The 25,881-nt window shown below is 43.8% G+C and overlaps 1 protein-coding gene across 1 annotated transcript in view; it reads right to left on the bottom strand.

Annotated features, from left to right (window-relative positions):
- Positions 1-25,881, bottom strand: part of agbl4 (AGBL carboxypeptidase 4) — a 250,051-nt gene that overhangs the window by 83,881 nt on the left and 140,289 nt on the right. Inside the window, exon 6 of the mRNA XM_071920501.2 lies at positions 26-65. Coding sequence (XP_071776602.1) covers positions 26-65 — 40 coding nt within the window. The remainder of the gene's footprint in view (positions 1-25; positions 66-25,881) is intronic.

Consider the following 25,881-nt stretch of genomic DNA (forward strand, 5'->3'; position numbering starts at 1 on the left):
GCATCCAGAAGAGGATCAGACTTACCAGGGTTGGTGATGGTCAACAGGTCTAGGCGCCGTTGTTGCTGAAAGGAAAAGGAAGAAGAAACTTGGTCAGACAAACCCAGATGATATTTCAATCTCATTGAAACAAAAACATACAAAAGCATTGTAATACATTGTTATCATACAATCTTGCGGAAAGTGTCAACTGATCAGTGCCACGTATAGCTAGTACATAGGTTTAGTTATTTAAAATAGTAGTTTAACTACATTTGCAGTAGCTCGGTGGTAGTTCAGCTAAATTTAAATTTATATAGTGTTTTTAGCAGTTGATTAATTGTCATTTTAAGACGTAGTTTTTTGTTTTGTTTTGCTGTATATCCAGACTCTAGTTTCCGGTAAGCGTGGGCATTATAAGCACAGTAAACATTCCTTGCATTTTATAAAAAAAATAAAATACAATTGTTAGTATCCTAATCAATGGTATTTTCTGCAGTCATGTGATGTTGTATTATATGACATAACAGATATTTTTATAAAGTAGTTTGAGCTACTTCTTTGTAACTAGTTAACAAAACTACTGAAACTACTAAAACTTGTTGAGGGAAGCATTGCTGTAGTTCAACTCCCCATGTGAAGCAACTAGTGGCTTGTAAAACTACACTTTCCAAGTAACTTCCCCAACACTGTGTGTGTGTGTGTGTGTGTGTGTGTGTGGGTGTGTGTGTGCGTGTGTGTGTCTGTCTGTGTGTCTGTGTGTGTGTGTGTGTGTGTACGTGTGACCTCATGGGCTTTGATGGAGTGTGTTTGAAAGAGTGTCCAATTTTACACTTGATGTCTCTAGCAGCTGAGAAGTGAGTCTGGAGGAGGCTCTAGCTGGCTCACCCCTCTCTTTAACCTACTGCCTGTCTACACACACACACACACACACACACACACACGCACACACACACACACACACACACACACACACACACATTCCTGACTGTTGAGCACTGCAGTAATCAACACCTCAGCCCTCCTCATCTACCAGTCCCTCAGGAAAGAAGATCTTCACATCCGAGGGAAGGATGAAGGGTCTGTGTGTATGTATGTGTGTGTGAGGCACAGTATGGCTAGGTCACAGTCAAAGCCAGCTTTTACGACCTGACTTCATTAATATTCAAGCACCATACTAACCAGTAGCTCTGAGAGAGGGCTAAGCAAAGAGGCTCTCAGCATACTTGGAGTCCTCTCTCTCCCCACATACAGCCTGGAGTGGGACTCTCTGATAGGCTACTAAACACTTATTTTACATTTATGCTTTACATTTTCAGCATTTAGCTGATGCTCTTACTCAGAGCGACTTACAATGAGCGAGTAGACAGGGGTTCAATGAGTGCAACAGTAGAATAAGCTGCAATTATTAGTTTATGACATTGTAAGCAACCAGTAGCAAGGAGTGCAAGAGTCAAAGTGTATTTACAATATTCCTGTCACCCTAGAATGATCATGTAAGAGAAAAGTGCTTGGAGTAAAAATAAAGGTAAGCGCTAAAGAGAGAGGTTGAGGTTGAGTTTTTTTTTTTTTTTTGATGAGAACAAATTAGTGCGGATAGGAGAAAGATGTGGCCGACTGGATATTATTCTGCAGGGAGAGGATAATGTGAGGGACTTCTTTACAACCGAAGAGGGGGAGAGATGCTGCTGTTCTGACTGGAGAGGGACGGGTCATTTTAAACATTGAGGAGCCTGAAAATAGAAAAGCAGAGGCCGGGTGGAGCGATGGCCAGATCAGCACAGGTAAGACAGAGTAGAGCTGAGTGGCTGGTAGCAGAGCATTGGAAGACCATAACATGGGAGGAGAATTTGGGGAGGCTGAAGACAAGGCGGCCTGAGTGCTGGATAGGTATTCATTCATTTTGCCTCGAGTAAAAAAATGACTGAGCAGGATTTTTACCATTCTTCTGTCCCCAGATACAAGCACTGTGCACACTGTAAGTTACATGCAAAGCTGAGGCTGTGTGTGTGGTGGAAATGGTATGGATGCAGGAGTGGGTGACAATATAAGCAGCAGAGGTCACTGTGACAACATGAGACAGGAGAGCAACAAGAGAACAAGCTTAGAGCATACACTGCAACGCTCCACACACACACACACACACACACACACACACACACACGCTGCCACTACCACCTGTGGAGACTGTTGACTCTCTACAGTCAGTCAGATATGGAGCCGCAGCAGGAATCAATAACAACAGAGAAACATTTACACCTCTAGTTCTTCTCACTGGTGGATACAGCCTAGTTTGGAACTGCAGGGACCTCGAGCACACTGTAACTACAAGAGAAGAAAGTGTATAACCACTCTTTGCTCACAGTAGACACACCGCTTTGAGATTTTTTGTCCTTCTTAGCCTATATAGCAGTAAATAAATAAGCCAACTGCAGATCTGACCTGTCAAAACGTTCCTGAGCTGGAAGCCTATAGGAAATATTCTGATTAAAATATCACTTGACATGTGCAGCACCCTCTACTGGCTGTCCAGTTCTCTGCAGGTACGTCTGTGATACAGTGGGTGAAAAAGTCTGGAATATTATTACAGACTTAAAGTCATACTGAAATGAAAATGGACTTTTTCGCCTTTTTAACTCATTCTAATTATCATACCATTTGACAATTTATTGCCAAATAAATGATGAAACATTCATTTTCTTGTATTTCTATATCACATTCTCATTACTTTTACTTCCTGGAAAATTTTAAATCTTTAGTAGTGACCTCATCGTGGAGCAGGAGGCGACATAAAAAATACCAACCAATAAAACCATAGATTTTTGACTGATATTTCCCGCTGATTTACACTTCTGAATGATCCCTCCCTGCATTATGTCCCGCCCCAACATGAAATAACAGGAAAGACATCATGTTAAAGAGGCGAGATGTTTTTGGTTCCATTGTGACTTTAAGAGTATGGTATCACAAATGACCATGGATGGATGAAACTGAGAGGGATGCATGCTCTCTTTTTCTCTCACACTTCTGTCTCTCTCTTTCATACTCCCCCCACCACACACACACACACACACACACACACACACACACACACGATGTAACCAAGGAAACGCCTAAACCTGCGAACATTTCAAAAGCTATTCCCTCCTGAGACTAAAAATGTCCTCTCAAGATGTTTTCTAGTGGACTTTTGGACCTTGTGAGTGGAGTTAAACATGCACACACACACACACACACACACACACACACACACACACACACACACACACACACACACGCACAAGCCGTCGCCAGCAGATGAGAAGTGTGAGCAGTTCAGCCTGCCGCTACTTATACAGAGATAATGAATCTGCGTTGAATTAGAGAATTACAACACACTACCACTGCTCTCTCTTCTCTCTGCTTTTGTTACTCCTTAACATGGATAAGGTGCTTAGTGTTCCCTGGGAGAGAGAGAGAGAGAGAGAGAGAAAGTGAGAGAGAGAGAGAGAGAGAGAGAGAATTACATTAGCAAAAGCAATCCAGGGCAGAAAATAGGATTGTATTAATCTTTATCAAACGCAGCCAAGAGCTGAGGGATCACACCCCGGTCGAGTCCAGCCCGGCCACGCTGAGAGCGGCTGGCCACTGCCCTCTCACTGCCACCATGCCCAACACACACTGTGATAGATTAAACCAGCTGCTGTGCGTATCTGTGTGTGTGTTTACCAGACCTGGGTCAAAACAGTGTTTGCAAATATTTTTATGGCTTGTTTTATCCCGCTTACTTTTGCTCTGCACGCTCGGTGCCAGGTGGGTGGGGTTTACCACACAGGACGGTATTTGAATGTCAGATGATGGTACTTTTTCCGTGACTGACAGCCTTAACAGACACTAACTGAACTGTCCTGATGCGGTAAAACACACTCATCTAGAACTCCAAGAAGGTTGAAACAAACACTAAACGTTATTTGCAAATGCTGTTTGGCCAAAGTTCGGACCACTAATGAATCTAGACTGGACCTGGCAGGTTAAAGGGTTATTAGGTTAGAAAATTAGGAAGCAGTTGGGAACCGGAGGTGAGTGCCAATCCAGCTGTCACGGTGTAGCCAGCCAGCCTGGACTCTGAGGCTCCAGGTAGCAGCACAGTAAACAATACTGGGATAGGCCAAGAGTCAGGAATTATCTTAAAATAGGGGAAGCGATATAATGAAGTTTATGCTGGTCTTGTAACCTGACCAGTGAACCCAGATCAGTACTTCTATTCTAAGATGCTTTATGAGTGCAGGTCCTATTAAAGTTTGATCTTCACCTCTATAAGCAGCAAGATGCAGTTTTGGAAAGACTTCAAGCTAATGTTAAATCGATAGTCTGACTAAAAGACAAACTGCTCACAGTCTCTTTATAAGTGTCTTTATTAGATTCTCTCTTTATTAGTCTCTATTAGTCTCTCTTGAATATCATCACAAATACGACTTTCCTTACTTTATAAATAAAGTCTTCTAATGTCTGTCTGACCCCCCTCTGTTTCTATAATGTTCTAATCAGCGGTAGGACAGTCATTAACAGAACCAATCAGCAGATAGCAGACTGCGCCACCATCTTAATCTGGGTGGGAAGAGGAGAAAGAGGGGAAGGGGGGTGGGGGCGGGGGTGACAGCAGTGGAAAAACCATTAATGTACTAAACCCCACTTTATGACTAAATTAAATATTCATGCGCAATCTACCCAAAACCCATTTGCCAACATTTCCTCCAGAATTTACTTTTCATATTTGCTGATTGTTATCAGCGAGAAAGACGGAGTGAGGAAGTGAAGGAGGGAGGAGGCAGAGGAGCCATCGGGGGGGTAACTAAAATCCCAGCCATCATTTTGTAGCTCATTTCAAATTAATTTAAAGTCAATATGACCAAATTACACTGCCACAGCCACCATCCAACAGTTTTCAGTTTTAAACATAGATTTTGTTGTAGCCGGGGGGGGGGAATACTGCTAAAGTGAAGTTACATTAGCAGGGAAATATCATATTGTATGGAAAAATCCTATTTCCAGAACATTTGATTTGGAAGTAGATAGAGACCAACCCAATGTGGGCATCAACTAGTAAAGTTCAGATATACTACAGTACGGTTATTCTATAGTAAACACATGCATTGCTACTAGGGATTTGATATGCGATACGGGGTTCACAATAAGATACAACCATGATACGATGTAACAAATAAAAGTTCAGTGACAACAAAGTGTGACTGTGCAGAATTCTGTTTATTTCTGAGCCACAAATCTTGCTAGCGATGGCACTGACTTACCAAAATGTTAACAACAATTTAAATGTCATTACAAAGTGCAAATAATATAATTTTGATGGAGAGCTTGTGAAATTTGTGATTACTACAGCAGAATAAAATGGAGCGATACGTGTTGTCACATTTTTGTATTGCGATATATTGAATTTCGATATATTGGCCCATCTCTAATTGCTACCAACATGATCCAATACAGTACAGTCCAGTAACAGGTTGCTAATGGATCAGGTTTAGGGAGTGAACACGGCTTAAAAAGGGTTAAAGTCATGTTAATACCAGGTTAATGTTATGTTAGGTTACTGGCCTTTTGTCTAAATTGAATGTTGACAGTATGACATCTAGACAGTAAGGAACGGTGCATTATAGCTAGCTAAGTACATTAATGATTGCTGTGTGCTGTGATCCTGGCTGTGCCCTGCTCTCCTGATGAGGTCAGATGCAGGAAACAAGCATCTGCTTCCAGTCCCTCTGTTGTCCCCCTGGACCCATGCAACACACACACACACACCCACACACCCACACACACACTCATTCTCCCACCCTGTCTCTTACACACACACATGCACCATCTGCCTGTCTTATATGCAGGGTCAGGGCAAGGGGCTTAATGGGGTTGTGAGCGAGAGTTTGTGTGTCAACAGCCTGACTCATCTTGCCATCCTCCGTCTTCCCCTGGTTCTCTCATCTCTCTAAGAGCTCCGCTGTCTCTACCTTATCTTAGCAAAAGACCCTGACCACCTCATCCGAATACTATGAGTCACCAATTCACTTCTGTATACATACACACACGCCTGATAACCCCTCTACCCTGCAACCCCCCTAACACACACACAGACACACACACACACACACACACACACACACACACACACACCGTGCCTGTTCTGATCTGCAGCACCCCAGAGGCAAAAGAGGAGCCTCCCTCTCTGTATCTGCTTGTCTGTGTGTCTATCTGCGTCTTAGTCATCGTCCCTTGGGAACAGGGAGGGGAGGTGAGGTAAGGATGAGCTAATGGACTCTTTTTAGGTTGTGTTTGGGTGTGGCTGTCTGGTCCACCGAATTCAAGTACGTCATAATGTCAGGGGAATAAATAAAAGGTGTTCAGGATATAGCGCTTCCTAAAAATGCACGTCTTCAGAAGGGATACAAGTTGTTTATTTATATTTTCATACATACATACAATGATTTCATGGGTTTAATCAAACTATGTATGAATTTATGCAAAACACAGAACATTAGAGCACAGTTATCGTTTGTTGGATTTGAGAGGATACGGAGTAAAAATTAGCTGAAGCTAGAAGAAGTCACCATTAACCTTGCTCTACAGTAAAATGGCTGCTTGCCAGAGAGAAATGCGCTTGTGTCTCCGTTTGCATGACAGTGTCAGGTCAGGTCTGGTGTGTGAAGCCGAGGAGAGGAGCAGAGCGGAGGGGAGGGGAGAGGAGGAGAGAGCGGGGCTTTGTTGCGTGACCAGGAGCCCTTGGTTAAAAATACAACAAAACAAATAAAAGATTCATTCCTTCTGAGAGCGGCGGGCAGCTTCCTCCTGAGCAGAGGGAGAGGACACACACTGCCACCTGCACTGGGCACACAGCCTCCCTGCTGCTGCTGCTGCCTCCCTGCAACACTGTGGGCTGCAGAAATCTGAAAACGCGCACAACGGCAGGCATGCACATACAGTACATACAGCCCATGCACACACATCAATATGCATACAGTCACACACACACATACACACGCATGGCCACACACACACACACCGACTTCTTCTACGACACGCCACTGCGTACCCTTTTCTCCTAGTAGTTAAAAGCCATGATTGAATTTCATCTTGATTTCATTAAATATTCATGAAGGCCAATTAGAAGGGCAGCTAAGCTGGCTGTGAGGACCCTTTCCTCCATCATTCTGTCAGAGGCAGTCTGTCAGACAGCCTGCTTTTTGAACAAGGACCACGAGGGTCTACGCCGCTTGACCCTGGCTCTCCACTCGCCTCCTTTCAAATACTCAGCATTACAAAAACAAACATGTATAATTGTACACACACACGCACAGATCGCAACTCGAACTGACGAGTAGCTGAGATATCCGCTATTTGAAAAAATGACACCTACTCTTACCAAAACACAAAATTATATCTACTTATGTTATTTTAAAAGGATAGTGGGTAACCAAGGTCCTTGGATGACAAAATGAAAACAGCTCTACAGTCTGGATTTTCTATATTTTAGAGGTGTTGAATTTAACATCAGCAGATGGAAGCAGAGAAGAGAGTATTGAATGCTAATGGTGTATTATTTTCATGCAGCACATTCATTATGCCAAGTGGAACTGTGGATTGTGATCAACTCCTAGATATAAAGGCCTCCTGTGTTCAGGTGATCTGAATACCAAACCCCCTTAACTTCAGCTCCAGCGCTCAAGGAAGATGTGCAGTGGCCAGGGGGCATTTGATTTACCTCTGAGGGGGGGGGGGGCTAAATTAGTATGTGATATATAAAAATCAAGTGTGCCTCGGTAGGATAATTGAAAACATCAATACACTTTTGGAGAGTGAGGGAAAGAGGTAGAGCCCAGAGCGAGCGGTCAAACAGGGCCATTAACAGTTCTGTTATAACTGGGCGGCTCAACCAGACATGAAAAACTGAGAGCCACCAGTCTGCTCAACATATAATAGTACACATGTAAAGGATTATGAAATTCTGATATGAATGTGCTCCTATCCAGAAACACTGATGGAAAGAGTTTGGTTGCTTCCTGTAAGCTGCTCAACACTAATAATGAGCTGACATAAACTCTTAATGAATCTGTGATTCCAAAACAAAACAACGCCAAGACAGAGAACAGATAAAGACGCCGGACGTTTACTTACCAACTCCAAAATACTGAGGATGAATAAGCTGAATAGGATGAGGATGAATCAGGCAAGTTGTCCGACAAGAAGTAACAGCAAGCAACAAGATTCACTGTGAGAATGACACATCACATCCAAAAATGTCTTTTGAAAAAGGTGCTGCAGAAATTCCCATAAATGCAAGAGACTGATAATTACTACTGGTTTCAAAAGATATGTTGTCCATAAATAAATTCACCGGTTTTAGTGACAAAGTCAATTAAAATGTTGTCCTAACAATAAAAGTTGAGGAAACGCACCGACTGCTTTTCTAAACAACCTATCACCTCACCAGCTAATTAATTAGCTAACATTAGCTTTCGTAACAAACAGCTAATGAAGCAGGAGAGTTAACACAAACAACCCCATCCCCAGACGTTCACATGTTCTCAGCATCTGGAAACAGCCAACCTAGCCAGCATGATGACATCATCTAACCGCTTAATGGACACAACAAGCTGCAGGTTGAGCTTGGTCTCCATAACCAGTCAGCAATCCCAACAGCAATAGCCTGTAACCTAAAAAGGTCCATTCAGTACCATTTCAAGGTGACCAGCCTAAGTTCCAATATGAGCTCAACACTAATGTACCCAGCAACATTGGTAAGCAAAACTATTTAGGGGTTAAGTATGTAAAAATATGAGACTCTGTCGGGCTAATACCACGGCTATTATAGTCTAATTGGTTTGTTACTGGTTGGTTGGCTGGGGGCAGGATAACCTTACATGCACGACTGTTTCCACTACGATGAGAGCAGCTGTGCAGCAGATAACCTTACCTGCCCTCCAAAGGTGTTAACAAAAAACTTGGAAGGAACGTTCTCCACAAGGATGCAAGTATTGACTAGGAACTATAGACAACTATAGAATCATAAGTTACCTAGCAATTATCATGGGACAGGATTGTGAATATGGCTTAAAATGGACTGTATATAACAGACTGTATATCTACAGCTCTGGTTTTATCCCTATGTGTCCATGTACATGTTGCCATGTCTTGTCCTGTTCCACATCACATATCTCTCAGGCAGTGCTGTGCATAGTAGTGGGTGCCAAGCTATGTGTGTGTGTGTGTGTGTGTGTGTGTATGTGTGCACGTGCGTGCATGTGTTTGTAACCTCAGACCCCCTGCTGAGCCGGGCCCATGAGCTTCCTCTGTGACCTGGCAGAGAATCGATGATAACGTCTTGACACTGGGGACCGATCAATGACCTGAGGACACTGATAGCATACCTGACACACACACACACACACACACACACACACACACACACACACACACACACAGAAGGACTCTGCCCCATCATCATTTTCCCTTTGGGATGTGAATGACCCCTGGCTGATGGAGTGCAGATGTAGTGACCTGGTATTTACCACAGAACACTGAATCAATGACCTCCTGCCAGCAGACACACAGTCAGGACAACCTGCACCACTACTGAGCATAGATTAGTTCCAAGATTATTGGCTCTGATTATTGGGGAATACATTTACAGATATAAGGCATATTAGCAGAGTATGATTTCTTTTTTGTAATATAGTTGCTCAATGTAATTCACAGTCATACTCAACGTATCTCTTCTCTGGACTAGATTCTTGTCCAGATTTCTACAACACACTGGGGTTTTGCTGAGTCTTTTTTTCTCAAAGGACTACTGTATGGGAAATGTGAAAATAACAAAAATATAACATTACATCATTTTACCAAAATCACATATTTTCTGCTGATCATTATCACTGGAACAAATGCAGACACCAGTATACGATGTCTGTGAAAGGACAATATCGGCCAAAAATATCAGCCCACCAATATTTCGGTTGGGCACTAGCTTGACTGATTATTAGGGAATACATTGATGAAGGTGATGAAGGGCCAGTCTGCCCTTCATCAGCCTTTTATGAGAGAACAGCCTTTATAAAGCAGCATGTGGCCTCTTCTACTGTACATTACAATCCCGTATCCTAATCAGACTCTCCACTCCTTCTAGGAGAGTGGAAAATCCACCTTTTATCGAGTCTTATATCTCCATTATCTTCTACTCGGGGTCTTATAATCAGTAACAGTGAGAAATGGAAACAGGAGGTGAGAGTATTCAATATGGGGCTTGAAGCTCCTCTCCGAGATGTCAGCAAACTTTTAAAGTTTTGCCACTGAAACCAAACTTGAGCCTCACCACAACAGTGAACTTGAATATTGACTTGCCGATCTCCCTGTCTTCAGACCAACCCTATTGGAGCATCAATAGACAAGGCGTATAAGGTTGAAAAGTTCACCCATCTCTCCTCAGGGCCTAATTGGAGCTGAAGGTCAGGAGACGTGTACGTTCCTATTGGTTTATTGCCTTTATGGATCCGACAAGGGTGGTGAATGTACGTGTGTGTGTTTGTGTGTGTTTGTGTGTGTGTGCACAATGCTCGTCTCCCATGTCTTGCTGTCTTTTTCCATTTCCAAACCTGTTATTTTTATTTTTCTGATATCCCCAAAAACAAATTCAAATGTCTGTTATCTTCAAGTAACCAGACAGCGAGAGAGATATTAGAAAAGGAATGAAACAAAATGTTGTGTGACTAAAGCGTTTTCTCCAGCACAACTTTTCCATTTAGCGGAGTTCAATCAGGTATGGGAATAGAGCGCCGACTCGTTCTTTAAAGCTGAAGCGGGCTGGGCTGCTGTGTTGCTGGTAATTAAGCGGGACAATAATGAGCTGCTGGTGGAGGAGAGAAAGAGAGGGGGAAAAACAGAGAGTGAGAGAGATGCACAGAAACACAAACAAACACACACAAACACACACTCACACTAAGACATATACACACACACACACACACACACACACACACAATGAAACAGTGAGATGTGAGAGAGTTGTGTGTGCCACTTCCCCATATCAAAACAGCCCACACCCTCTCCAGATGTTGACATGTGGACCAGATGGAATCGCTGCTTGGTGTCTGGAAACTTCTAATCATTACTTACAATGATACTTGAACTGAGGAAAACAGGGAGGGTGGCAAGGGGAGAGAGAGGGGGATATGAGATGACGAAAAGAAAAAAGACACTGAGTGGAAGAAGACAAACCCACAAGAGGAACTGTGCTCACAAACCACACTGAGTGTGTCAGTGAATGAGTGAGAGAACGTATATACTGTACAGTATCTCTCTCTCTCTCTCTCTCTCTCTCTCTCTCTCCCTCTCTCTCTCCCTCTCTCTCTCTCCCTCTCTCTCCCTCTCTCTCTCTCTCCCTCTCTCTCTCTCTCTCTCTCTCTCTCTCTCTCTCTCTCTCTCTCTCTCTCTCTCTGTCAGAAGGGGGTTGGAGTTTGCTGCCAATATCTTGCCTTGTGAGTCGGAACCTACAGAATCAATTTAACATTGGAACTAAACAAAGCTGCATTGACCATCGCAGGTACATGGCTTGTAGCCAATTCCATTAGCCGTGTGTGTGTGTGTGTGTGTGTGTGTGTGTGTGTGTGTGTGTGTAGGTGTGTGTGTGTGTGTGTGTGTGTGTGTGTGTGTGTGTGTGTGTGTGTGTGAACTAAATACAGAGGACAGAGCATACATCATTAACATGACAAGCATACAATGTCAAGGGGATAATCTGGCTGGTCTAGACGTGGCTCCATTATAATGGCACAAAGGAGAGAAAGAGAGAGAGACAGGCAGACATAGAGAGAGAGAGAGACAGAGAGGGAGGGAGAGAGAGAGAGACAGAGAGACAGAGAGACAGAGAGACAGAGAGAGAGGTAAGCAACGTATTATTACTATCAGTCCCTTTTGGTTTATCCTTGGTTCTCATATCCAGTATTTGTCTACCTCAGCTGCTGTCTCTCCCCCTACAGATACTGAACTGGGCTGGTCAACAGGGTGGGCAGAGCTGTTGTGGATCACTTCTGGTCTATTCCTGTGTAACCTGTCTGTCCAGCCATGCAGCGAGACAGAGGCAGCACCCAGGATGAGATCTAAATATGTGTGGCATTCCCTTCCTGCTGATGGTTGAGATTCTTGAGGCCTGTGTGTCCAGCAAAGCCACCAAACAACCCAGCTATCAGTTTCACTCAGACCAGAAAAGCAGACAGACAGACAGACAGAATGAGACAGATAAAAACTGCAAAGAGAAGATACACACAAAAATGAGCACAATATTGTAAACACACACCTGCATACATACAAATTCACACACACACACACACACACACACACACACACACACACACACACACGCACACATACAAATTGCACACACAAGGGATTGTACTAATTGAAATTAAATGTAATAAATTGCTAGATAATGTAATTACACTATTACATTAACTTGGGTTATTACTTCATAATGGGCATAACATATTTTACTGATGATGTAATAACATTGACTAATAATGTAACAACTGTAACTGAAGTTATTACATTATTAGTCAATATTAGTGTTATATCATCAGTAGCCCTTATGGAGTAATAATCACCAGTTAATGTAATATAATATTATTACATTATCCAGCAGTTTATGACAATATCAGGTTATTACATCATCAGTGCAACAAGCATGCTTGCCAGCTTTGGTGATTTTGGATGAGGCATTTCTGGAGAAGACCAAGTATGCGTGCATGAATGCACTGTGTGTGTCTATCAGGTGTTTGTGGTAGGTGCTACTGTGTTGATGTGGCACGGTGTGCTGGTGCACCTTATGCCACGGGGTAAAAGGTGCAGCAGCAAACCTCGCCCCAGCCCCTCCCCACCTCCATCTTGCTTGCCAGGCCTGCACTTTTCCCTCCCCTGCCACGCCCTACCTTGCACTGCCCTGGCACCACAATCAATGCCTCCCCTCCTCTCAGGAGTCTCTTTTCCTCTCCTGAGATAAAACAAACAAGAAAACAGTCGTTTGACGCATCTGTAATCACCTTAGCCACATCCGCTGGAGCTGCGGGCTTTTAATTTGCCGTGCTTTTAATTTGTTTTCACAGCGGTTTCGAGCAAATTGAATTTGTTAATTAAAGCAGCAAAATGAAATGCTGAGCATTATTGACGAGATGCTAATTGGGTTAGCGTGGAAATTGGAAGTGGGGGGTGAAGTGGGGTGGGTGGGGGCTAACGAGAGGGTTGAGGGGAAGAGTGGGGTGTTTTGGGGTATCAATAGCCAGGACAAATCACATTACAGAACAGCGCAGGAGAGGCTACATGCCAAGTGGCCCCATGGAGGCAATGTTATGGTCTGTGTGTGTTTGTGTGTGTGTGTGTGAACACGCAATATGTCTCCCCAGGCCTTTTTGGCAAACCCACACACAAACACAGATAGACAGCTGTACCTCCTCCTGATTCCTTTCCTTCCTACACACACACATACACACACACACACACACACACACACACACACACACACACACACTTCCCTATTCTACTGTAGCCTCACAGTAGCATCTGCCTTATTCCAAAAATGGAGCAATAAATGGGCTTCAAAAACATGAACTAATATTGCACATATAGCACTATATACTACATACTTGACGTAGTGGGAATGAAGCAGTGTAGCCTATCAGGGGTTCCCAAAGTTTCTGTAGGGCCAAGGGCCAAATGTAACAAAGGCCCACCAGCCGGCCACAGGCCAAAGAATGTGATTGGAAACGGATTATTTAGAAATGTAACAGGCAGGCATTAGCTTCTTAGGTCTTGTGCAAAAAAAGTGATAGGTGATATGTTAATACTTGCAATTAGCAACTTATTTCAAAATCAATCCTCAAATATACTTAAATTACATTAAAAAAAGACTAGATAGAATATTATATAATTCACTCGTCTCTTTGGAAGGCCAACAAAAATTTAGTGCAAATCCAAAATTGGCTTGCTTGCAGACTGTAATTTGGGCAGCCTTGCCTTGGTAGAGAAGAGTGGTTTATATTATCATATCAGAACTCTCAAGTGCTACAAAAGATAGTAATGTACAAGAGTACTTTCATTATTTGTGGGATTTAAGTATCGTAATGCCTACCTGCACTACTGTACATATATGACAGTAATTTTAGATGTGCGGAGTTATATATGTTTTTGCATATATGCCTCATACAAGGTATGCAACAATCTGTCTATATAAGAAGACATATACCTGAGTGGCAACAGCTTGGCTTGGTAGTTAAAAAGAGTGCTCTGTACCTGAAAGACCACAGGTTCAATCATCCCTACAGGAACCAGTGTGTGTCCATCAACAGCTGTGTGTCTCGTCGTAGCGTCCTGAACCCCTGCTTATTCATTGTGAAACGCTCTGGGTAAGAGCATCAGCTAAGGCCTGAACAGGAAGGGAAGTTCTTTATGATCACAGAATCATGGTTGAGCCAGGGTGACTTCGCACCAGTAATTGAAGCCACCCCTCCCACCTACTCCCACTTCCACCTGCCTCGGTTATCTGGTCGTGGTGTTGGTTTAGCAATCACTCACAAAAACCTGTTCTGTGTATTCTGGTTTACAGACCGCAAAAACCAATCAGGGTTTTTATTGAAGAATTCTCCAAACTCCTCACTGACATAGAAGGTATCTGTGTATTGGACCATGTTTTTTTTTAAAGATTTATTTTTGGCATTTTATGCTTTATTGACAGAGAGATAGTGAGAGAGAAACAGGAAGGTATGGGAGAGAGAGGGGAGGACACGCAGCAAATGACCGCGGGCTGGATTCGAACCCAGGTCGCTGTGGGAAGGACTGAGCCTTATGGTACGCGCTCTACTTGGTGAGCCAACGGGGTGCCCGGCCACAGTTTTTAAGGTTAAGTTTATCCTCCCTTTATCCAAGCTGCGAAGGCCCACCCTAAAGATGGCCCATCCTAAAACCCTCCCATGGCTAAACAAGCACACGGTCCTTAAAAAGATAATGTAAAAAGGTTGAAAGTAAATGGAAGTTCAATAAAGTACAAATCAATCAGGGCAGGACTTCATATTTTGTTGGGAATGCCTTCTCTTCTTCAACCCCATACTCCCAATTACAAGCTTGCTCTGGGCCTTATCATTCGTAACATCTCATCCCACTGCTACGCAGACGACTCACAGCTCTATATAGGCCTTAAAACGAATGACTCCAGCAGCTTAATCCAACTCAAGGCCTGCCTATCAGATAGTAAGTGCTGGATGTTACAAAATGTCCTCCTGCTTAATGACAACAAATCTATGTTTGTCCTTTTTGTCCCACCAAACTCCATTAGCACACTTAAGATTAATACTGGCAACCTATCAGCCTATATTAAGCCGACTGCTAAAAATCTGGGTGTGTTATTTGACTCTGACTTCTGTTTCAGTGATCAAGTCAAAAGGGTTGTTCAGTCCCGTTTTCTGCAGCTTAAAGACATCTAAAAAAATAAGGACTTTCTATCTTTCGAAAACCTTGATTAAGTTATTTGTGCTTTTATCTTGTCTTGTCTAGACTATAACTGCCTCCACTCTGGCCTCAGACAAATATTGCTCTCACATTTGCAGCTAGTGCAAAATGCAGCAGCAAGGAGATGGGACCGTATTACTCTGATTTGAGCCCCTCTTCAGTGGCTGCTGGTTAGTTTTAGAATTGATTTTAAGATTTTATTGACAACTTTTAAGGCTTTACATGGTCTAGCGCCCAGCTGCATCACAGACCTTTTAACTCCTTACGAGCCGTCACGCAGCCTGAGGTCCTCGGGCAGGCTGTTCAAAAGGGCCCCTGCCTGAAACTAAGGCAAGTCAAATCAGTATCTTCTCTTAAATCACTCCTCAAAACTTACTTTTATGAACATATAATGTCCTATTTTATTCCTCGTTTCATGTTTTATTGGTTGTTTTATGAGCTATGTATCCTATCTTTATTCTTGATCCTAGGGCTCTCACCCTCTCCTTCTCCTATCCTTATCTTCAGTTTTTTCAGATGTGTATACACATTATAAATGCTTTTTGTGTGTTCATTTTATGCTATTCCTCCTGTCCCTTTGTCCCCTCTTTTAATGATTCTGTAAAGCACTTTATTGACCTGTTAAGCACTTTGTAACTTGCTTTGAAAAGTGCTATATAAATAGTTTAAAAAGTGAATAATAATAATAAAAAGTTTATTATTATTATTAAATGCCTGTGTCACTCTCCCGGATTTGTGTGTGTGTGTGTGTGTGTGTGTGTGTGTGAGTGTACATTCCCATTTGCCCATATCTAGGTGATTGGCTGCTCTCCTTCCCACAAGCCATAGCCCCCCCACACTCCCTCACCCCCCTGCATAACAGACCAGTATTAAACATCAGTCCTTAACCAGCTCATTGACCCCTCAGAGCTCTGCTGAGCTGTTCTGCACTAAGCTCGTCCGGTCTCCCTCGGGGCACGTTGGCCCCACGCACTGCTAATGAGGAGAATTCACTCATTTGGCTTGAGATCCACACAAGTGAAGGACAGAGGCGTAGGGTTGGGAAGAAGAGAGGGATGGAAGGAGAAAAGGGGTGAAAGATAGCGAGAGGAGGCGAAAGAGTGCCGGTGAAATTAAACTGCGAGAGAGAGAGAGAGAGAGAGAGAGAGAGAGAGAGAGAGAGAGAGAGAGAGACGGGGAGCTAAATGAGAGAGGGGTGTCGTTTGGAAAGAGTAAGAGGAAGGGGAAGGAAGGGAGAGCGAGCAAGCGAGAGAGAGAGAAAGAGACAGAGAGAGTGAGAAAATTGGGAGAAGAGGGGGAGAGCTAGGTTAGACACTGAGCAGTGGTTGAATTAGGGAGGTGATTATAGCACTAATTACAGGCTGAGCCGCTTCATTGATAAGGTCCCAGCCTACACCTGACAACGCTTACTGCCTTATCCTCTGCATTGCTGGAAAAACTCACAAACACGCACACACACACACACAAACTGGGTATGAATTTGAGAACGGGGAAGAGTAGATTCAAGAGAATACACCACTGCATCCATACATAGTGTTACAGTTAATGACCCCTTTTACACCTTCATTAACATGCGTCTTGACCTTCCTGGTTTTACCAAGATACAGAGTAACTGCATCCACAAATCCAAAATCCAGGTGGAAATGCACCCAAAACACATCGACGCTGGTTCATGGCCATGCAATCATGTAGACCACATCAGCAGGCAGTCAGAGGCGAATTATTGCCACAATGATAAAAAATTTAAGTGCAAAAACATTTCATGTACAAAAACTCACGTTCATTGGTGAAGCACTACCTCAACCTCCTTAGAGGTCTTCCTTAAAACATGTGAGTTTAATAATTTTGTATTAACCGAGTGTTACGCAGGGGATGCAATATTTCCATTTTGCGAGGGAAAGGATAGTGGAGATGTATTCGTAATGCCAGGGGTAAATGGAATGTGGATAATTCATGTCTAGATGAAATCTGGACACAAGAGGCATGTTAATACAAGGTGTAATGTGGGTCTATCAGTTTCTGTTTGGAACAACTGTTCATCCAGCACCACCAACAGCACCAAAACTATCTGCCTGTCCATTTGAATGTACTTCTTTTCAGACTGGCCAGTAACACAATAAAGTGTTTGTGTGATTGTGTTTGGACTGATATTAGTCGTTTGTTTCTTAAGCGATTGATTTCATCAACCAAAGCCCAGCCGATTTCAAGGTCGCTGCTCTGTCCTTGACCAACCTGACAAACAGATTGAATAGACTGTACGGTATTTCTACAAGGTCTCTGTTTCTGCCAATTCCATCACATAATACCACATTTATAGAGGAGGAATTTGAATGCTATTCATGGCCCCTAACACCAAATGTCCTCATCTGAGAGAGTGCACTCAGCAATACAAATCAACCTGAAAGGGATTGAATTGTAGGGCGCCACTGTATTTTATGCTGCCAGTAAATATATCTATCTTGTTCATAACAATTTGCTGCTCTGTGTTTGGTAATCATAAAAGGGATAAGTTTGGGGGAGATATGAGAGCCGTTCTTTTGAGAGCGCTGATTACAGCAGGCACCATCTGCGTGGAGCACACAGCTGCCTGCCTCATCAGAATACCTAATATTCCAATGGAGGGGCTCTAAGTACCTGGCAAACCCAACTAGATAGATAACAAAGAGCCTATTAAATAACGGACAAAGTGGCCGGTGAAGGTAGGGGTGGGGGGTGTGTGGTGGGAATTAGTCTTTTAGCTCCACACACATTCTAAGATGAGATAGCCCCGAGTTCTAATTAAAATTCTCATTCCCATCTAAGGTGGTAATTTTGATCTGAGGAAGAGAAGAAAGTTTGATGTTTCGCAGACGGCCTCCTCCTGTTCCTCTCCCTCTCTCTCTCTCTTTCTCTCTCTCTCTCTCTCTCTCTTTTGCTATTTCTCTTTCCTCAGTCTTGATCGAAATCAATGTTATCTACCCAGCCCGGTAACTGTTCCTTGCCCTTGCGCACCCTGAAAGTCACGGCATCATCTAATTTACAGAAAAAAAAATCCTCCCAAAAACACAGATAAAAAAACATACATATACATGTGAAAGCACACAGTCAGGCACACAAGGGCACACGTAAAGACACACACACACACACACACACACACTTTCCCATAATGTCCTGCAGCCTTTCCAGTCAGATAAGGATTTCTGAATACAAGCTAACTCGTCCTATTCTCCTCTGGATATCTTTGGGAGATCTTGACTCCAGAGCAACAGTTTAGCTGAGATTCGACTAATGTTCAAGGCAAGACTAGGGTAACTCTACACTAAGCTGGAAAATTGTGAACTTGACCAATTTATTTAACAAATTCTGTGACTATAATGTACATGTGCAGTTTACAAAGAGTAAATTCAATGGATGGGGAACAAGCAAGACAAGGTATTTACTGTCAGGAAGTGACGTGCATGACACTGAAACGGTTTTGGCAAAGGAAAGAAAAAACGTTCTTGTATATACTGGGGATGTGTTTTAACACCATGTGTAAATATAATGCAGTTACATCAGATCTAGATACAATCCAGACACGAGACGCATGTTAACACCAGGTGTAAAAGGAGTCATAGACAGATACATAAACTTGTGGACAGACAGAGAAGAAAGGAGGAGGGTACTGGAATGAGGGAAGCCCCCCCCCCGCCCCCAGCCCCCACATATATCATAGCATCATAGCATAATCAGCCCACTATAATAGCATGTATATTATAATAACACATAACACATATGCCTCCAATCTTAGCTTGTTTTGACAGTCTTGTTTACTGTAGTGCTTTAAAAACTTTCCCTCCATCTAATAGTCACTCTCTAAGCTAGCTATCTCTCACTCTCTCTCTCTCTCTCTCTCTCTCTTGCTTTCCCCCCTTTCTCTGTCCTTTTTTCCAGCTCATTACACCTAAACAATTATATTTTGGTAGAAAGCCTCACAGTCGCAGCCTGCTGCTGGCTAAAATGAAAACAGTCAGTGCGGAGGCAGGACGATGGATCACAGTGTCAACGCCAAAGTTATCATCACCTTGCTTGATTTATATTTCTTCTCTGCTTTTTTCAATGCGCTTCACAAACACACACACACACACATACTCACAAACACACACACACACATACACAGAAAGTTTTCTCAGATGAGCAGACTGCCTGAGGTGGTGTTAGGGGGCTAACTGAATAGCCATCAGTCTGGCAGAGCGCCCTCATCGAGGCTGTAAAATTAAACAGCCAATTTCACCTGGTAATTGGATAGTGACATATTCGCGGTCAAACTCCCTGCCGTGAGACAGTAGCATAATGCAGTGAAGAGATTAAAAACATAGGGCAGATCCTCACATTTAACTATCACCACGTTGTAAAACAGCCAACTTTGTGTGACACCACACCATAGTATGCTCACTTCCGGGTCTAGCCTCAAACTACCCACCTTCCTGGCTGTAGTAGAGTAACAGCAGAAATCACCAGAAACACCTACAGCTGTTTAAATCATCATTTGAACTGAGGACTGTGTTAGCATTCACAGCGCCACATGCTAAATGTTACATATCTCAGGGTCAGACATTAAGAATTCTTTCAGTTAGTCTCTCCCAGGCTGCAAAAGCAGAAGCTTTAATTGCCATAAATACACTCTAATTAGCGGGCTGGAGTGCCTGTGATGTTTCTCACCCTGCCTACATATTAATGCAAAAATAGCATTTACAGTAGAGCGTAGTATTTGTTAATTAGCAGCGTTTGAGAGACGGAATGAAGGGGCTATACACCAGCAGATGGCAATTCCTCAGGCGTTAAGCGTCCTCTCTCTCACTGTACTGTGTGTTTGCCATTGTAAGCTACCGAGAGCCCCCCCTTGGGTGGCATAAACCCTGTGTTGAGGAGTGAGTGCCTTTGCTGGGATCAAACACTCAACTGAGCCGTGATGATGGGCCTACTGATGCCCGCTGCAGTCCCCTAGCTCCGGCCCACATCCCCCCTGCTCCTCCTGATTCCCCCTCACCTCCCTCGCCCTTAACCTCAGGCTCTACCCTTTGAACTCGACTTCAGAAGACCTTTAAACTTGTTAATGAAGCTTTCCAGCGGGCCAAATGCTGCTGCTGGTGACGGTGTGTGTGCATGCGTAGAGTAAACTCATCCTTTTTTCTTTCTTTTTTTAAATTAGCAAATATGTAAGAGTCTATTGCATTGAGTGGTAGATACATGACTAGGAAATTATGCATACACCACACCCTCATCACTATTATGTTGTATTACACACTACTCATTATGCACTCAAAATTACAGTGCTAGCACTAAGGCTATTTTGATTACAAAGCAAAGTTAGACAGAATCGTGTAGGTGGTTTACTGTAAGAGACAAAAGCTGTTTTCTTAGAAGAACTTGTTGAGCACATTGAAACATGCAGGCAATGGTGAGTTTTATGGAAAAACAACAACAACAACAAAAAACCCAATATCAGCCAATAACAATACAGGCAGTTCAACTTGTGCATCAACAGTCTAGTCAGCCAGCCAGCCAAGCAGTCAGTGTCAGGGACGAGACGAGGCCGTAATCCAATTCTGGTTTTTACACGGCGTCATGCCTTTACCTTTGACAGCGTGATTGATGTGTATGTAAATGTGTTTTGAGGAGAGCTGTGAGCAGCTAGTTAAAGCAGACATTTAGGGCTGCCCTGTCAAAGAGGGATGGAGGGAAGGGGAGAGAGAGAGGGAGAGAGAGAGACAGAGAGAGAGAGAGAGAGAAGAGGAAGAAGAAGAAGAAGGAATCCAAGACAAAGACAACTATTGATCCCTGAATGAAAGAAGATGGACACTGGAGGAGCCCCAGGCCAGACGCTTTGTGCCTCTCCAGCGCCAGTCTGAATTCATAGGGTGGCAGTTTGACGGCTCCACAATGGCATGCTATGGGGAGGCTCTATCTGACACACACACCAAGCAGGAAAAGGTTATTGCCTTTTCAAGTGCCCTCTCTATCGTTCTCTCTCACCCCTGGTCCTTCCCTCCTCCTCACCGTTCCTCAAGTCAATAGAGGAGGCATTGAACATTGAGGCCAAGACACTAAATAGATAGGAGATTTCTCTGAAGACATTGTCTGTGCGTGTGTTGTGTGTACAAGTGTGTGTGTGTATGTGTGTTACTGTGTGCATGTGTGTGCATGCATGCGTGCTTTCTCCCACAAGTCCCGCTGTGACAGTCACATGGGCACTACAGCTTAACAACTTCAGGGGAATAATAGGTGACAGGAACCTCAAATCTTCCCGCCTGTTCCCACAGCAACCAAGGAGGAGGAGGGAAATGGAGGGAGGAAGGAAGTAAGGAGTCTTGTCTGTATCAGTCATCCATACATCCACTGCTATTTCAAGCCATCAGTCACCGGAGTCAAGTCTGTCCCTTAGCATGCAGGCACCGGGCTGAGGAACTGGCGCCAGTAATCTGTCTGAATATCGTCAATCTATTATTCTGAGCTGTGGCGTGAATACATTCATTTTCCATCATTCATGATGGACAATTGGGATGAGGTAAACTTCAAATGGTCTGAGAGGAAGAATTGATTATTTTGAGCGACTCTCAGACAAAAGCATGATTCATGCAACTGCCAACTTTCAAAGCACAAAGATATGGGGAACTTCAGAACAGATACTGATTTGATTAGATCAGATTAGATGAATCTTTAATGATCCCCGTGGGGAAATTGGGCTGTTGCAGCAGAAAGTTGTAATAGGATACATCAAAAGAAGAACGGGATATAATAATATACCAAAAAGTACAAATGTATGAATGAAAAATGTGCAGAAATGTACAGCATGGATTCCAGCACTTGACAGGATTGACTGTGAACTTGGAAACCTCTATAGGGAATTTCAGTAGAAGTTATCATTCATTAATTCAACAAAGGCTTGTCAACAGTGTGTTGTTAGTGTTAATAGGTTTCATTTAATTCCCTCTGATCTGACTAGCATTCCCAGCTCTATTAATATCTCTGTGTTTCTGCACTGGGATGGGCTTGGGTTTCTCAGGTATTCTCTCACTATCTCAGCTACATATTTCCATGTCTGTCTGCCACTCTACTAACATAACAAGCTGAAAGTATACGTGTTGCTAACTCATTAAAGCACACAGAGGAATTTTTCATTAGAGAGATGACGCCTTTCAAATTCTTTCTTCCGCGGAGAAATGAAGATGCCAAGTTGAAAAGAGGAAGCACACGTATATGACAAGACTCAAAAGTATGAGCCAAACAAATGGAAAATGAAGACATTTTTCTTTGAGACTGCTGCTGATTTTCCTTCCCCCCTTTTGCTATCAATAGGAACTCCTGCATGGAAATGGAGAAATGGATTGATGGGAGAACAAAATACTCATTTCCCACAGAATGTTTCCACAACCATCAGATGGCATCGAACAATGAGAGATAGAGACAAAGAGATGGGGAGAGAGGGAGTGCAAGAGAGAGAGAGAGAGAGAGAGAGAGAGAGAGAGAGAGCAACAGAAAAAGAGACCCCACATATATACGCCCACCTCCTCCATGCCCCCATGCGCCCTGTGGACCCTGCACCCTGCTCTCCCGCTACTCTGATGAAAAGCAGGCCGCAATCCCTTTCAATTTGGCCAGTGTGCCCCGGTCCTGTTAAAGGCAATCGACTGGCTGAACAGAGGCAGTATATCACAATATGCAGGTGCAGACGAGCCGGGCAGAAGAGAGAGGAGAGACATGGCGCCTTAGGAGAGAGAAAGGGACTCTGGCATCCATCTCTCTCACACTTAGGCAGACGCGCGCACAAACACACACACACACACACACACACCCTCAGAGGCTGGGGCTGTGCGGCAGTGGGAGAGCAAGAAAACGAGAGGTGAGAGAGAATAGAAAAGTGGAGGAAAAATGGGACCCGTCACTTCCTTCATTTTTTTTCCCCTTCTCACTTCAGGTTAAAAAAAAATAAAAAAAAAACAGGACAGAAGAAAAGAGAAGAGAAAATGTATTTTGTGCAACTGGGGAGTGGGACGGTGGAGAAAAGGAAAAAGGCCTGTCTGGAATGAGAGCAAGGTGTTTGTGCGCAGTGGGTAAATGCCTGTGTGGGCGTGGGGAGGCCAGTAGCTTGGCTAGAGCTGCTTGTTATCGGGGGTCTCCAGGCCCCCCAGGCGTGCCGAGCTGCTGGCCCGAGTCAGAGGGGCCGAGCCTGGGGGCGGGTGAACAGTCAGGGCCCTTGCCCAAGGATGGGTGAGAGGCCAATGGACTGGAGAGGGGAAGGAAGGCCTGGAGAGGGTTAGAAACTCTGCATGAAAGTATTGCTTTACCCTACAAGTCTATACAGTTTATCTTCATTCTCCTGCCATTTACTAACTATACTGTAGATTATGCATCCCTTTCCCATCCCCAGCCCTTTAAAGAGGCCATGTAGCTAACACACTAGACAGCGTATGAATCTCAACTCCTCTAAGGACCATAGAGAACATCAGTGAGTGCTGTACATCGGGGTTGAGGACTTGTGATACAACGCTGCCTCTTGGGTGTGTAAGAGCATAAAGCAGTCATACCCTCTCATCCACTTGAAGGCCGTGGTATGGGAACACTGAGGAAATGGCAGCTGAGAGCTCTCTGTATAGGCTTGGGTCAAGGACTTGATGCTGTGTGCAGTCTGACCTGCTTCATAGAGAATTCCTATCACACGTGATTGTGGAGTGGTGAGGTCTATAACTGCAGGCGAGGATAAAACAGAGCAAGACTGCAATGATACCGTTTAACCATGACCTGTCAGTCATCCCGAGCTTTCGCCTGCAGCTTATCGCTAAACATAGTGGGCCGGATCAATCCTCGCCGCATCCGAGATTCATAAATAATCTTGCCCTGCAGAATTAATACGGGACATGTGCGTGCGGCTGACAAAAATAAGCATGCAGGCACACATTAATGTGTACACACGCCACATACTGTAAAAGAACACACCAACCCAGGCACACAGCATATCACACACATGCAGACACACACACCTGACCAAACTTTATTCCTTGCAAGTAACTTTTGACAAGTTCTCCAACACATCCTGGAGTTGTATTCAGACGTGCTAGAAGGGAGTGCTGGAGAGCAGTCATGTAGAAAGAGAATGCTGTTACTGGAGTTATTAACAGGCTCCTGTGTTTCTCTCCTCTCAGCTGAGCTATTCAGAGCATAGCGTCCTCATCTGCCACAAACACACGCAGACAGACAGACGCAGCAGACGGACACACTGCGCAGCCCCTCTCCGCGCTGCGCAGTAATATGTTTTTCGCCCATTTACAACAAATTAAGTTTCCCTCAAAGTGAATTTCAAGCTTGGCTGCCTTTGGAGGGCGAGCAACTCTCTTTTCATTAATTTTCATTCTTTTCCCCCGAACAAATGATCTACTGTACAGCCTGCTCTGCTTTCCTCTTCTTCTCCTCTCTGTCTTTCTCCTTCTCTTCTTTTCTCCACTCCTTGCCTTCTTTTTCCTGCTTCCTGGTAAATTTGTGCCGGGCAATGGAAAGCAATTACACTGTCAGAAAGGTGTATTCTGATTTATTAAAAGCCCTGAACGCTATCTGTTTTGTTCCCTCTGCGTGTCCCCCTCGGGAACCGAGTCCTGACACCCAAATGAGACAGAGAGAGTGCTCCCTGCTCAGTGCTCCATCCTGAGAGTCATCTACGAAGCAGGCAGAGTAAATATTCATTGGCAGAGGACAGATAGACGGCTGTAGCACAGCTGCGAGGATGGGAATAGATTTCTCCTCAGAAAGCCAAAAGGTGGGAGAGCGAAAGAGACAAAGAGAAGGAGAAAGAGAGAGAAGTGTGGCTGCTGACTGCTGCAGAAGCTCAGTTTGAGACGACATTCTTCTTCCTCTTTTATTTCATAAGTCGACCAGCCACAAGCCACAGAACTCCTGTTCACAGCACCGTAGGCCCACAGACGACAGCCGTTCCAGAGAACTTTTTATTAGCTTAGTTCCTATTCATGCGAGAGACAGGAGATTGGAGGGAAGAGAGAGAGACAGAGAGAGAGAGGAGAGAGAAAAAGAGACAGAGAGAGCCAGAGCATTAAGCCATTAAGGTGTGAATAAGTTCCAATTTCCAAAATAAATATTATCTCTGTCTGAGCAGCCCAAAAATCTGTGTGCTTTTGTGCCAACATTATAATAAGGATCAACAAGAGGTCAGCGCTGTGTGAACACAACACCCATCCAATTCAGGGAGCTTCACCTGTGATACTTTTATCTATTTATCTCTTATATTTTTCTCACACACAGTCGACCTGCACTGTGTAAAACTGTAAAGTGAACCGCATCACAGACACCCGATCTGTACTCCCTCCCTTCACAGTAGGCTACGCATTAACAGCCATGCCTAATGCACTC

Source organism: Centroberyx gerrardi, chromosome 9 (genome assembly GCF_048128805.1).
Source record: "Centroberyx gerrardi isolate f3 chromosome 9, fCenGer3.hap1.cur.20231027, whole genome shotgun sequence".
NCBI classification, from domain to species: domain Eukaryota; kingdom Metazoa; phylum Chordata; class Actinopteri; order Beryciformes; family Berycidae; genus Centroberyx; species Centroberyx gerrardi.